The sequence below is a fragment of the Corylus avellana genome, chromosome ca7 (assembly GCF_901000735.1).
Source record: "Corylus avellana chromosome ca7, CavTom2PMs-1.0".
Lineage (NCBI taxonomy): Eukaryota > Viridiplantae > Streptophyta > Magnoliopsida > Fagales > Betulaceae > Corylus > Corylus avellana.
In genome coordinates, this window is record NC_081547.1 from 2,307,246 (window position 1) to 2,320,925 (window position 13,680).

General features: G+C 41.8%; 3 protein-coding genes across 3 annotated transcripts; 1 reads left to right on the forward strand and 2 right to left on the reverse strand.

Annotated features, from left to right (window-relative positions):
• Positions 1 to 2,192: 2,192 nt before the first annotated feature.
• LOC132186882 (uncharacterized) lies at positions 2,193 to 6,031 on the forward strand. Its single transcript, XM_059600992.1, has 2 exons — positions 2,193 to 3,065; positions 5,193 to 6,031. Exons 1-2 carry the CDS (start codon positions 2,317 to 2,319, stop codon positions 5,851 to 5,853), a joined length of 1,410 nt encoding a protein of 469 aa, XP_059456975.1. The 5' UTR covers positions 2,193 to 2,316; the 3' UTR covers positions 5,854 to 6,031.
• Positions 6,032 to 7,116: 1,085 nt separating this feature from the next.
• On the reverse strand, positions 7,117 to 8,878 carry LOC132188267 (putative glycosyltransferase 7). Its single transcript, XM_059602687.1, has one exon. It carries the CDS (start codon positions 8,658 to 8,660, stop codon positions 7,293 to 7,295), a length of 1,368 nt encoding a protein of 455 aa, XP_059458670.1. The 5' UTR covers positions 8,661 to 8,878; the 3' UTR covers positions 7,117 to 7,292.
• Positions 8,879 to 12,219: 3,341 nt separating this feature from the next.
• LOC132188417 (galactomannan galactosyltransferase 1-like) lies at positions 12,220 to 13,677 on the reverse strand. Its single transcript, XM_059602861.1, has one exon. The coding sequence runs from the start codon at positions 13,591 to 13,593 to the stop codon at positions 12,319 to 12,321; it is 1,275 nt and encodes a 424-aa protein (XP_059458844.1). The 5' UTR covers positions 13,594 to 13,677; the 3' UTR covers positions 12,220 to 12,318.
• Between the last annotated feature and the right edge of the window lie 3 nt (positions 13,678 to 13,680).

Below are 13,680 nucleotides of genomic sequence, written 5' to 3' on the forward strand. Positions count from 1 at the left end.
GAGCACTAAAATTGATATTCAGCTGTCCCTTTGAGCCTTTCTATGTATTTCAAAACAATGCGCCGAGAAGAAAAACGACGCAGGTTCAATGAAGCCGTCGTCAACATGCTCTTTCCCCAACCACCGGGGAGGAGGAAAACGAACCGGTGAACATATTACGGGAAGACTTCGATATGGATCTTATTCCAGGCTTCAATATGTGAACTATTTTAATATGTAAATTATTCGCAGTCAGTAATTTGACCAATTGAGTGAAATGCAGACGATTTGGAAGAGAGTGGCTGCTCTGCATGCGATGATACAGATGGAGAATCCGGGCCTCGGAGGAAGCTGCCGAGGGCTCAAAAGAAGAAGCTTCGCAAGAAGAAGCTCAAGGAGGACGCATCCCGCCGCGGAAATACTACTGGGCCGTTGCTACCTTTAACAAGTGAAAGTGAAGCTGGTAACTGTGGCTGTGGAGGTGGTGATGTTGAGACAGAACTTCCCGATACTCGACGTAATGCCGCTGAGAAGAAAGTTGATGCTACAGCTGACAACTCTGGTGAAGGCAAGAAGAAGCTCAAGGAGGATGCATCCCGCCGCGGAAATATTATTGGGCCGTTGTTACATTCAACAGGTGAAAGTGAAGCTGGTGACTGTAGCGGTGGAGGTGGAGGTGGTGATGTTGAGACAGAACCTCCAGGTGTTCGACTTAATGACGCTGAGAAGAAAGTTGATGCTACAGCTGACAACTCAGGTGAAGATCCACGTACGCACAGAAACTTAATGTCATATTCAATTGTTTTAGGTGCCTGAGAAAAGCGGGCCCCCTTCTGTTATGTATTTGTTTAGGAGAGGAGGCTGCTTCTGCTAACAAAAAAAAACTGAAGTACAGAAGGATGGCTAAAAGGCTGGCAAATGGAAGATTGAAGTCATCTAATATGGAGAATTGCAATCAAAATGATCAGCCATGTGCTGAGGACGTGGCTTCCACCTCCACCTGAAATCGTGTTGCCATGGTGAAATCTGCATAGGGTGAAGTCATAGGAGCCGCGGCTGCCCAATGGAACCGCCAGTGCAGGTTTTAGGTGAATACCATTGAATGTTGAAAGGTTGAAATGTGAGTACTTGCGTGAGACAGAGACACTGCTAAAAGTCCTCGTTTATTTTGATGCTTCTTTTCTTGTAAAATGGGGAACATTCACATAACTTACATTATCAATTAGCTTTGATTATTGTTTTTGTTTTTGTGAATGTTTTATGAGGAATTGTTTTTACTTAACAAAAAGAAATTGTTTGTTAAGGTTTTTTCATTCCCCCTTTTTATTTTATTTTTATGTTTAAAAAAAATTAAGAGCTTAAGTAATAAACTCTTTAAATTTCTTTTTTTTTTTTTAAAAAAAAAAAAAAAAATGTAGGAAAAACTCATTAAAAAAGTTCATTTAACAGATTCCTTGGTATTTCCTAAACCAAGGGAACCAGAAGTGTTATTCTAGATATAGGGCTTTTGCTTCCCTTATCATTATTTTAATAATAATAAAAAAAAATTGTTCTTTTTTTTTTTTGTTCTAGAATTTATTTGAAATAATATTTAAATTGTTTTCAATTTTACTTTTTCTTTTACCTAGTGTTTATTTGAAAAAAAATATTTAAATAGTATATAGGAAGGATAAGGAAGGTTACTGTATAATTTATTTGAAGAAGTAGCTTCCTTCTCTAAACAACTACATCATAACACCTTGTTTAAAAAAAGTAAAAGAAGAAAAAAATACTTCACATTTGAGAAATTGTTACGAGTAATTTTAGTTGGCTTACCTGTATTCTACTTGTGTCCTACTAAGAATGATGTTGCTATTAAAATCACTATTGAGCTTGTGATTGATCATTATTAAATTTTGATCAAAGGAGAATTTTAATAGCCACGTTATTCTTAGTACGATACAAGTAGGCCTTCTAAAATTATTCAATTGTTACACACGCTATTAATACCTCTACATTACAAAGTGAATATTTTTCGATGTAACATTAAAAATAAACATTGAATTTTCGATAAATTACTATTAAATTTTGAATTTAATTGTAATTTTTAATGTTAGCATTGTTAGGTTAGGGAATATATACTTGAAAATATAAAAAATATGATGGTTAGAATGTGTATATTAATGTTTGGTTAGAAATGAAAAAACGGCACGTGACATTTGGCAGGGGCAGCTCAGTGTAGTAAAAGAGAAGAAAGATTGGCTTCACATTCAAAATCTAGAAAACCCTAAACCCTAACACTCCCTCTTTCCCTCTCCGACCACTTGTCTCCCACCACCACCGTTATACGGAAGAGCCATGGCGGAGCTGAAACTCTCAGAGAGCCGAGATCTAACGCGGATAGAGCGCATAGGAGCACACTCCCACATCCGCGGTCTGGGTCTGGACTCGGCGCTCGAGCCCCGCCAAGTCTCAGATGGCATGGTGGGCCAGACTGCAGCCCGCAAGGCTGCCGGTGTCATCCTCCAGATGATCAAAGAGGGCAAGATTGCCGGACGGGCCGTCCTCCTGGCTGGCCAGCCCGGTACCGGCAAGACCGCCATCGCCATGGGTCTGGCCAAGTCGCTTGGCCTCGAGACCCCATTCGCCATGCTCGCCGGCAGCGAGCTCTTCTCGCTGGAGATGTCGAAGACCGAAGCCCTAACCCAGGCCTTCCGCAAGGCCATCGGCGTGCGCATCAAAGAGGAGACCGAGGTCATTGAGGGAGAGGTCGTGGAGATCCAGATCGATCGGCCCGCAGTCGCCGGCGCTGCCTCCAAGACCGGAAAGCTGACCCTGAAGTCGACGGAGATGGAGACAGTGTATGACCTGGGCGCGAAGATGATTGAGGCGCTGGGGAAGGAGAAGGTGCAGAGCGGAGACGTGGTGGCCATCGACAAGACCTCCGGGAAGATCACCAAGCTCGGGAGGTCGTTCTCAAGGTCCAGGGACTACGACGCCATGGGGCCTCAAACCAAGTTCGTGCAGTGCCCCGATGGGGAGCTCCAGAAGCGCAAGGAGGTCGTGCATTGCGTCTCGCTTCACGAGATCGATGTAATCAACAGCAGGTATGTGGTGTTCTTCAAAAGCAGAAGATGATTTTTTCTCGTTTTGTCTATGAAAAGTTTTATGCTTTGGTGTTATTAGAAGTATAAGCGTGATGTTGGGTGTTTATTTTTTCTTCATATATGTAGTGAATCTTGTTTTTTGGAAGTCGGTCATGGTAGATTTGTTCGAATGTGTATATAAATTGTTCCTTTTAAAATGGGATTTCCTGTGGTTTTTGAGACTATTTTGCTGTATGTTGGGGATCCCTGAGGGCTGGTTCTGGTTGCTGTTGTTGGTGTTACTATTGCGTCTGTTGCAGCCACCACCACCAGTGATTTGTTTTGCTGCACTGTTAGTTTGTTTGCCGTGCTCCTACTTTTTTTTTTTTTGAAATGGTATTCCCTCATCTCATTACTGTGGAAAAAATTGCTCTAACAAGACAGTCCAAAGTGCAAAGAGGGATTGTCCCTCTCCACTCAGTATCCTCTCCTAAATCTAGAGCCTGCTTTGCCAAACAGTGAGCTACCCCATTGGCACCTCTCCTGACATGGCTGATTACCCACTGAGAAAAATTCATGAGCAAAGACTTAGCATCATTAATCCCATCCCGTAGCTATTCCAGCAACAAAATGTTCTCCAAAGATGGGAGAGCTGGGAAGAGTTTGACGATTCCCCTTCAACCATTACGCTATTTTCCCTAGCTAGATGATATCCACTACGAACTGAGTAGTTCCCATTTTTTGCACCCACCCAAACAATTTTATCCCTTTGTGTGGTTGGGCAAATCGCCATGCTGCAATTCTTCGCCGCCTCTTTTTTTTTTTTTTTTTTTGATAATGTAGGAGAACTTTACTCAGATTAATTGCACGTCGCAAACACATACTGTACAACAATCCTCACCGTTAATCAAACTCCTACGGGTAACTGACCCCTCTCGCCAAAACCAGTTACCAGGTAATCCAGGAGCTTTCACCCCGGACGAGCTAAGCAGTTTATCCTCTTCGCCGCCTCTTCCTCCATGAAAACCTCCTTAACAAGATTAGTCTTCCACCACTTGGTGTCACCATCAATAAGATCACTAACCCATGCGCTGGGGTTTGGATAGAGAGAGTGGAAACATTTCGTAGGCCTCTGCTCTTTTTAAGTGAGAACTGATTTTCAGTAGAACAAAGCTAAACGAACTTGCATATACACACTCTCTTTGGCTGAGTTGGAACTGAGTCTTAGTTCTATGCCTATTAAGTCAGTAAGATATTTGAGGAGCTTGCTGGGCCTCTTCGACTACTTGGCCACTTATTATGTTGTTGATCAGTTGGAAGTAAATACAGTACATTTGAGAAGTGATCAGGCTTATCTTATAACTGGGAGTCTGGGACAAAACTTAACTACCCTTGAGTATGCTATTGCTTTTTGGACTAAACATTCCTAATCAAATTGTGCAGGACTACATACTGGTTTTACCATGGTGAATGCACAATCAATTGGTTATTCTTGCTGTTTGAAGATTCATTTTCTAAACTAGTTGATTATCCTGACCCCTATATCACGACCTAAATATTGAAGAAAATGCTAATGATATTATACTAAACTTCAGAAGGTGTGAAAATGTATAGTCCTCATAAGAGAAAGACGAGCATGGTATGAGTATAAACTTACCAAGTAAAATAGATTGTGGCTAGTGAAATATGTGAATACATGGATGCATATTTCTGCACCCTCTTGCTTTCCTTTAGTACTAAAGCATATTTATGGACCATTTGTCCAAATTGGGAGAAGCACAGCACTCACCAACTTAAGATTCCTAGAATTAAATTTGTGAAGGAAAGCAATGAGTTTGGAGAATTTGGCTGATGGGATTGTTGGTTTATAATACTATAGTAATCCCCTTTATACCATCAAAGCATCCATTGTAATCCATTTACCTTTCAGTGTAAAGAAGTTCAGAACTTCTTTCTTTGTTGAATTTCTGTTCATTGTTCAGATATATTTCCTCTTAAATGAATTGGAAGAGGAATTTTGTCTGCAGTTTCTGTTTACACTCGGTGCTGCCTTTACAAGATTTTTTTTTTTATGTAGCATTTGGGTCATTGTAGGCTGCAGGGTACTTTACTGTTTCTATCACTTATTGTCTTACCCATCAATTTCAGGACACAGGGATTTCTAGCTCTCTTCACTGGTGATACTGGTGAAATCCGTGCAGAAGTGAGGGAACAAATTGACACAAAGGTGGCAGAGTGGAGGGAGGAAGGGAAGGCAGAGATTGTACCTGGTGTCCTCTTCATTGATGAGGTGCACATGCTTGACATTGAATGCTTTTCTTTCCTGAATCGTGCTTTGGAGAATGAGATGGCTCCTATATTAGTTGTCGCTACGAACCGAGGGATTACTACAATCCGAGGCACAAATTACAAATCCCCACATGGGATTCCAATCGATCTCCTTGATCGTCTACTTATCATCACAACTCAACCTTACACAGAAGATGAAATCCGCAAGATTTTGGACATCAGATGTCAAGAGGAAGATGTGGAAATGTCTGAAGACGCAAGGTGTTTGCTGACCAAAATTGGTGTGGAAACATCATTGAGATATGCCATTCATCTCATCACAGCTGCCTCATTGGCTTGCCTAAAGCGGAAGGGAAAGATTGTGGAAATGGAAGACATTAACCGAGTTTATCACCTGTTTTTGGATGTGAAGAGATCAACACAGTACTTGATAGAGTTTCAGAGCCAGTACATTAATGAAACTGGAGACAATGAAACTGGAGATGGCGATGAAGATGATGTCAATACCATGGTGTCTTGAAAGTTTCTGTCTGAAATTCAACGTGTTTTTCATCCACCTAGTTTGGATTAACAGTAGTTTGGTAGTTTTCAATGTGTATGGTCTATATCTGCATCTTATGTCTCTGGAAATGTACTTGTGCATGTTTTAGCTGTCAGATTCTTATGCATTCTAGAGATGAGGCACCCATTTGGATGTATGATCCTGAAATTTTACAGGCTTTAACATTTATCAAATGCTACTGCAGAAGCGGACTGCCACCTAAGTAGAAGAACCATTTTCAGGATACCCATTTGAGGTGCTAAATTCAATTATAGGCTCCATTTTGTTGTAGAGCAATCGATTCATGAAAAAAAGAGTAAACTGAATATGCTTGTAGAGCCTATTAAGCCTGTAGTGTTGTCTACATATTGCTGAATGCTACAGCAGAATTCGACAATTAGCGAGTTAAAATTAATGTGTTCGATTTGTTTAATTAAATGAATAGTATTTTAGAGTCATCGTATAGCTAAGTAAGGCATGAGCATTAATGATCTCTAGGTGCCCCTCACCGCACTTTTGCCCCAGTCCGACACATGTATTGTTTGTTCAGAACTTTCATGAATGATAAAGACTCCAACCGATAACTGGTCCTTTAATAAAAACTACAAATAATTGACCAGCCTCATGCTTGATGGATGGTTTACGGAATTAAATGCTACAAATAATTGACAAGCCTCATGCTTGATGGTTTACGGAATTAAATGTGACAGATGACAGACATGGATATGGGTTGTTAGAATATAAGATTTTCCTTTTAACAAATTTTTACACGGGTAATGCCATAATGTCAATGACAAGAAATTAGAAAGTGGAAAAAATTGTCATTACCATCCACTTGGGGATATAGAACTAGAATGGCTTTGTCGTCAAAGAGGACCGAAAGAAAGCTCGGTTTGATATTGACAAGGGAATTTAGGTGAAACATGTTGAATACGTTTTAGCCGCTTGTACTTGCTCAATCACAAATTGAGATAATATTTATGTTGGGGAAAAAAATTACCTAACCCACTCAAACAGCCTACTACCCCACCACGTGGCAGGACCATTCTCATTTAGAGTTTCCTATAAACAGGGTACACATCTTTGGATTTTCTTTTTTCCCGCTAACACCAGAAACTCTCTAGAGATTTTCGGTAACTCTCTCTCATCAACAATTTATATTTTATACATACAAATAAATCAGTACCCACATTGAATGCTAAGGTTTATGGCCGTTCATGCAATGCAAAAAGCACCACAACCTAATAAAATATCTTTTAAAATAAAAAGACCACACACCCAACAAAACATGATGCTCCCATCATAGGGAGATTATCCTTTAATCATGTACTAATTTTAAAGTAAGTAATTTGAGCAAGGGATAAAAGCTACATTTCATAGTCTACTCTAGATTTAATACACAATCCACGCCGTTTGTTTTACCAAGGGTAATCAAACGGCACTGTGGAGATGGAGGAATCCAGTGGATCCGGGTGCATGAAACCGAAGTTGCGAAGCACCTGATTGTCCGCGAAATTGAATGCCTTTCGCATCCCATCCCAGCACGAGTTCCCGGGGTACATCTCATTGTGGTTCCCACTGCACGGCTGACACCCAGTGAAGTGCGTGATGAACGGCCTTCTCCAGCTACCTTTTCCGTTCCCGGCGTCCTTCAGATGACGCTCTTCCCTATACGCACCGTATCGCTCGCTCACTGTCTCCGCGTGCCGCCTCCTCAACGTGGCGTCCTCTCTCTCCATATCCGTGTACCTCTCCGTCGTGTTATCCAGCGTTCCCACTATCTCGTGCCAGTAACCCTCGAAGTAGTATTCGCCCTCTAGATAAATCTTGTCCGCCCATTTTGATTTCTCTTTGTAGATCAGGTAAATCAGGCCCGTCTGATCGTCCGACTCCGGGAACAGCTTGTCCTTGAACGTCGATCTGAGGATTTGGCCCCACTTGTTGTATTCCGGGGTCTGCGGGCCCATTCCGGCCCATACGTCCACGAGGTCCATGGACCACTGACAGTTCCTGATGAGGAACACTCCGGCGTTCAGGCCCGTCCAGCTCTTATCATCGTAAATCAAGTGGGCCCATCCGTGAACGATAAGGTTGTGATTCTTGTAGCGGTCCAGTGGGAGCTTGAAATCCATGTCGGTGATCAGCGCGTCCGAGTCAACCCACCAGATCCACTCGGCCTCCGGGTGGGCCAGCATGGCGGCCCGGACCACGGGAAGCTTGGCCCAGTACGAGCCCATCTGCGGGTGCAGCAACGCGTTGTTGTAGAAGACATCGCAGCCGTGGATCCGACAGTAATCAACCTTGTTCTTGAAGAACCTCAGCAGCAAGTGGTCGCCGATGGGATTCTTACAAGGCGACGGCTGCGATCCAGTTAACATAAGAACGCGGTCACGCGCTCCGGCGGCGAACGACGGATGCTGCTTCAGCCACTCTCTCCGCTTCTCGTCCCAGTTCTTCACCGGCTTCCCAATCGAGTAGCTCATCTCCGGTTCGTCGTAGAAGTTCGTCTCGTCCGGGTCGTAGCGCCGGTTAACATCCCCACCGCAATTTAGCGAATCACCGCTGGACTTGGATTGAGAGCCGCCTATGCCTAACGGCCCGAAAATGCCGTCGGGATTGGGGCTGGGGCCAGTGAAGCACGAGAGGCTCCAAACAAGCAAAAGCGCGACAAATGCTCCGCCGAGAAAGAGGAAACTGTCGGCGAGCGAGAAAGAAGCTTTGTTCCGTACGTAGGGTTTAGCCATGGGAGAAGAGTTGTGGAGCTGCGCCAACTCAGGCGACACCATTTCAAGCGTTATGAGCGTTGGAACGCTTTTAATTGAGCAGATGAGAATGCTGCTGGCCGCATGTGAAACTTTTACGCCAATCTAAATTTAGCAGCGAGGGTTTTACATTTCACAGCCGTGACCGTGACCGTGGCCCGTGACTCACCGACCTGTGAGCAATATGGTTCCAAAGATAGTTCCCCTGATTAGTGGGGTAATTGCGGTGGGGGGGTTCTGGTGTAAGAGAAAATGAATGGGATGGGGCGTGAGCTACGGTCGGTCCCACCTAAATTTGTGTATGTGTCGGAGACCTAACACGTGTAAATGCACCGACACTACTATCTCGGGGTTAGATTTTCTGCTTTCGCTTTGCTTTGCTTTGGACTAGCCTGCAAACTTGCCATTCTTTCCGTCTACCTGTCGGTTTTACTTCCCTTCTACATCGTTAACACCGCCAATCTAGTGTATCAGAGAAGCTGTTGTTCACGAATCACGAGCTTCATCCACACCGTTCATTTTGAAAAATAATGTACAATATTTGATGGGATATTGTTGTTAATTTAAATGACTGACACAGGATTTATTATCGCCCCTTCTGAACCGTTACTATTTTATTTACTCTTAATTGTGATGAAGCTCGCAAATCTGTCCCATTATCGTGTCTCTTTTCTCCGTTTAAGAAGAGAATCAAAAATGAAATATAATTTGACCAAAAACCGGAATGGAAGCATCAGATTCCCACACCCATTTGCTGCCTATCTGGAACTAAAGTAGGGCCTGATTAAAAAATAAAGAAAAAAAAAAAATTAAGGATTACAAACCCTTTATAAATTCATGCCTTACCACATTAATTTGTAAAAGAATTATTAATATTTATGTTTTGAGAAGAAAAGTAATGCCCAAGTATTATTAATACACTAGTAGGATCAGAGAAACGTAGGCAATGGCGTGAGTGTCAGAATGAGGAACAGAAAACATGATCACGATGAGAAAATGTCATTAAAAAAATGGGCTTCTTATACTGTCTTAAATTAATGCACCCAATTAGAGGCCCTACGAGTGAACGGATATGCGCTGGCACTGTTTGAATAATAAAGTATGATTTCATCTGTTTCCTCCACACAAACAGTATTCGTGTCTTCTATAACGTCCAAAGTTGTGTCTTTGGGAGGCATTGATAATAGTAGATTTCAGGCTTTCAGGCTTGGAAGATTAGGAGATAATTGGGCATAAGTTTAAGACACTCCAAATCCATTGAAAGATGACCGACCCCATAGAGATGGGAATATGATGATTTTCAAGGTCCAAATTTACCATTGTAGAGGAGAGTGAGAGAGATTGGATGCCCTTTTGTGGGTTCAGAAAGGACCATAATGGAGTCAAAATAGGTCACTTCTTTATAGTAACACGAGGCAACCCACCCAACAAAATGATGCCTCCATCACACAAAAGTTACTGAAAGTGGGAATTATCCTCCAATCATGCACTATTTTAAGCCTTCAAAAGCAAAGATACTAGTACGCTCTCATAGCTAAAAGCGAGAAAATGAAGGAAAAAACACACAAACCAACCTACTTTTTTTCCCAAAACCACAATATGGATTGAGATAGGATATGATATTATATTATGACACGTCATTCTCTAGTTTAGAAAAACTAAAAACTTCTCTCTTTTCCATTGCCAATACCTATTGCCATCCTCACCAACCAAATCGTCATTCTCACACTATCACAGTATCACTCTTTCACCTCTCTCGCCATTCTCTCCAAGCAACCAATGAGTAGTAAGGTGCAATACTTAGGATATTTCTTTTCTTTTCTCTTTTTATTTTTTACAGAATTTATCAAACTAAACTAGGTGTCATTTATCAATTTGGACAACAAATATGAAAAAATTTATATAAGAGAGCTTTTATGGAGTTAGTCTGTTCGAATACTGGCCGTTCGAAACTTACTTGTTCGGACAAGTGAGCTCAAAAGTGCTATTTTTCTCCTATTTGCGGTCTGAATTACTACTCCTCGACGACAAATTATTAAGGATGTCTATCAATTATCTAATATACTGTTGAAGATGATTTGTGTTTCTTCTAGCTACATCCACCCTTAAATTTAGAATCATGATTTGCTCCTTAATTATCTCGCTTGAAGCCCTAAATTCAGGAATTCTCAAACTTGAAGAAGATTCGCACAGATTCATTTGACACTAAATCCAAATGTCTCCTTGACGTGTAAAGAAAGAAAGATATAGCTATACGCAATTTTCTCAATAAAAACAAAAAAAGGAAAAAAAAAAAGAAAGAAAATCAATAGTCCATTCTAGAAGAGAGGAATTACGCCTCTCTCAAAGGTCAGATTTGTGATCATCCTCATGGATCTTTAAGTCTGCCCAAACACCGATTTTTTATAAAAAATAAAAAATAAAATAATAATAATAATAATAGCATAAACATACAAAACTACACAAGCCATTTCAAACTTTTTGGCCAATCAAGTATACAAACAAATTAGAGACCAAGAAGTAACATGATTTTGAAAAGTGGATTTGGCTTCTTTTTTTTTTCTTTCTCCTAACCCCATCAACACGTTGTTATGGGCCTAATCATGGTTAATGTATTTGTTGTGGTATGACTTGAATTACTCAAGTCTAGTAGTGGGGCTCAACTTGAATTACTCCAAGTTGATTTTGGAGTTTGCTATTTGATGGACTTAAGGCCTTATAAAAGAAAGACTTTGCAACACAACAATGGTTGTACTATTTCACTAAAGTTTTTTCACTTTGTTGCGTCTTACTACACTTAGAGAAAAAGAGAATTCTTGTGTTAGTTTTTTGTTGTCTCTCTTTCTTTTGGGTGAGAGTGCAATTTTGGTGTATTAATGGGGCTTTGGGTTTTGAATAGGTTTCTTCATGTTATTCTTTGTACTTTATCTTTTGATAGTAAATATTTTCCGAATTGTTTACCCTAATGAAAATAAACTTGTTAAGCCGAACCACTTAAATCTTAATGTTTTGTGTAATTGATTTATTTTCTATTTTTTTCTACTTCTTTAAAGATCCTGAATTTAGTTCAATGTACAACAGTATTTAATTAGTAGTTAATAGAATTAATGTGTTTAGTAGTTGTGAGTTACGTAATTGGGATTAATTGTTTATGGGCAATTATTGTTAGTATGGTAGTTGTCTCAAGAGAAATTAAGTGTCAGTGAGTCTAAACCGTAGGAGTTATTCTATGCTGTGGGTAATAGGTAGTTATTCGGTATTGTATTTAAAACTTGTTAGTATTCTAGTGAAAGGCATCATAAGCATTTGCATCGAAAGTCATGAGCTTATAGCCGTATGTTAGATGAAAGATTGCCCCTTGAAGTATTGAATTGCCTTTGATTAATTTTTCTTGTTATTTATTTACAAATCTCATCACCAAATATCCGCGCCTATATCACACATGTCCATATGTTCCAATTCAGTTTAATTGTGACTAAAATTAGGACTCGGATCCGAATTTTTAACAATTTATTCGAATGGCTATCAATTCAAACAGTAAATGTGAGAGAATTGTTATTATGTCCAACTAAAAACTCTCACATCATATTTAACATCCAAATTACTAACCATCCAGCTGATGTCTATCCTAAATCTAAACATACCATATATTATTGTTCGTACCTTCGATCATTATGACCGATCAGGCGGGGTAATCAAATGGTAGAGGAGCCACCAAGGAGGAATTCAGTAGATCGGGGTGCAAAAACCCATACTTGCGAAGCACCTGATTGTCCGCGAAATTCAAGGCCCTCTCAATCTCATTCCAGCACGTGTCCCCAACATACAGAGGATTATGTTCCCCGTTACATGGCTGACACCCCGTGAAGTGCGTGACAAATGGCCTCCTAACATTCCCATTCTCATAACCCGCGTCCTCGACGTATGGCTCTCTCAACGCAGCGTAATAGTCGCTAACTTTCTCTGCGTGTCTCCTCCTCAACATGGGCGCATGAATCTCCATCTCCATGTACGCCTTGGTGACATTATCATACATCTTCACTAACCCTATCCAATACCCTTGGAAGTAGTACTCGCTCTCTAAGTAGGTCTTGTCCCCCCACTTGGGTTTATTCGTGAAGAGCAAATAAATCAGGGACGACTGGTCGTCTGGGAGCGGGAACGGCTTGTCTTTAAACGTCGTTTGAAGGACCCGGCCCCACTTCTCGTAGTTTGGGCTTTTAGGGCCCATGGAAGCCCATACATCTATCAGGTCCATTGTCCACTGACAATTCCTGATCAAAAACACCCCAGCGTTGAGGCCCGTCCAGCTCTTGTTATCTTTGTCCTCATAGACCATATTGGGCCACCCATGGACCACGAGATTGTGGGCCTTGTAGCGGCCTAGTGGGAGCTTGAACTCCATATCGGTGAACACGGCGTCAGAGTCGACCCACCAGATCCACTCGACCTCCGGGTGGGCAATCATGGCGGCCCGGATCACCGGGAGCTTGGCCCAATAAGAGTTCATCTTGGGGTGCAGGTAGGCGTTGTTGTAGAACAAATCGTAGCCATGCATTCGGCAGTAATCGAGCTTGTTCTTGAAGAGCCTGAGGAGCAGGTGATCGCCGATGGGGTTCTTACAAGGGGTCGCCTGTGATCCCGTAACAACCAGAATCCGATCGCGTGCTCCGGCGGCGAGCAAGGGGTGATGCTTCAGCCAATGGCTGCGCTTCTCGTCCCAATTCTTCACGGGTTTGTCAACGGAGTAGGTCAGCTCCGGGTCGTCGTAGAAGTTCGGGTCAGGCGGGTCAGACCCATTTGGTTCTGTCAGATTGGACTCGAAATAAGGGATAGGGTTTAGGACGGGCCAGAAGAGGGAAAGGAGTAGAAGAAGCAAAACTGATCCACCGAGAAAGAGAAAGGCATTGGAGAGGGACGCGCAGGCTTTGGTAGGGAAGGTGGCTTTGGGGGCCATGGGGGAGAAGAGGAAAAAAGCGAGGCCATTTTTGAAGGTTTTCAAGGGTGGGCGGTCTCAGAACTTTGCCTAATATGGGGTTGCTGT

Bases quoted from the DNA above. Each gene is read 5' to 3' on its own strand.
- LOC132186882 (XM_059600992.1), top strand. From the start codon at position 2,317: ATGGCGGAGCTGAAACTCTCAGAGAGCCGAGATCTAACGCGGATAGAG. The intron at 3,066-5,192 runs GTATGTGGTGTT...CATCAATTTCAG, and splicing joins ATCGATGTAATCAACAGCAG to GACACAGGGATTTCTAGCTC.
- LOC132188267 (XM_059602687.1), bottom strand. From the start codon at position 8,660: ATGGTGTCGCCTGAGTTGGCGCAGCTCCACAACTCTTCTCCCATGGCT.
- LOC132188417 (XM_059602861.1), bottom strand. From the start codon at position 13,593: ATGGCCCCCAAAGCCACCTTCCCTACCAAAGCCTGCGCGTCCCTCTCC.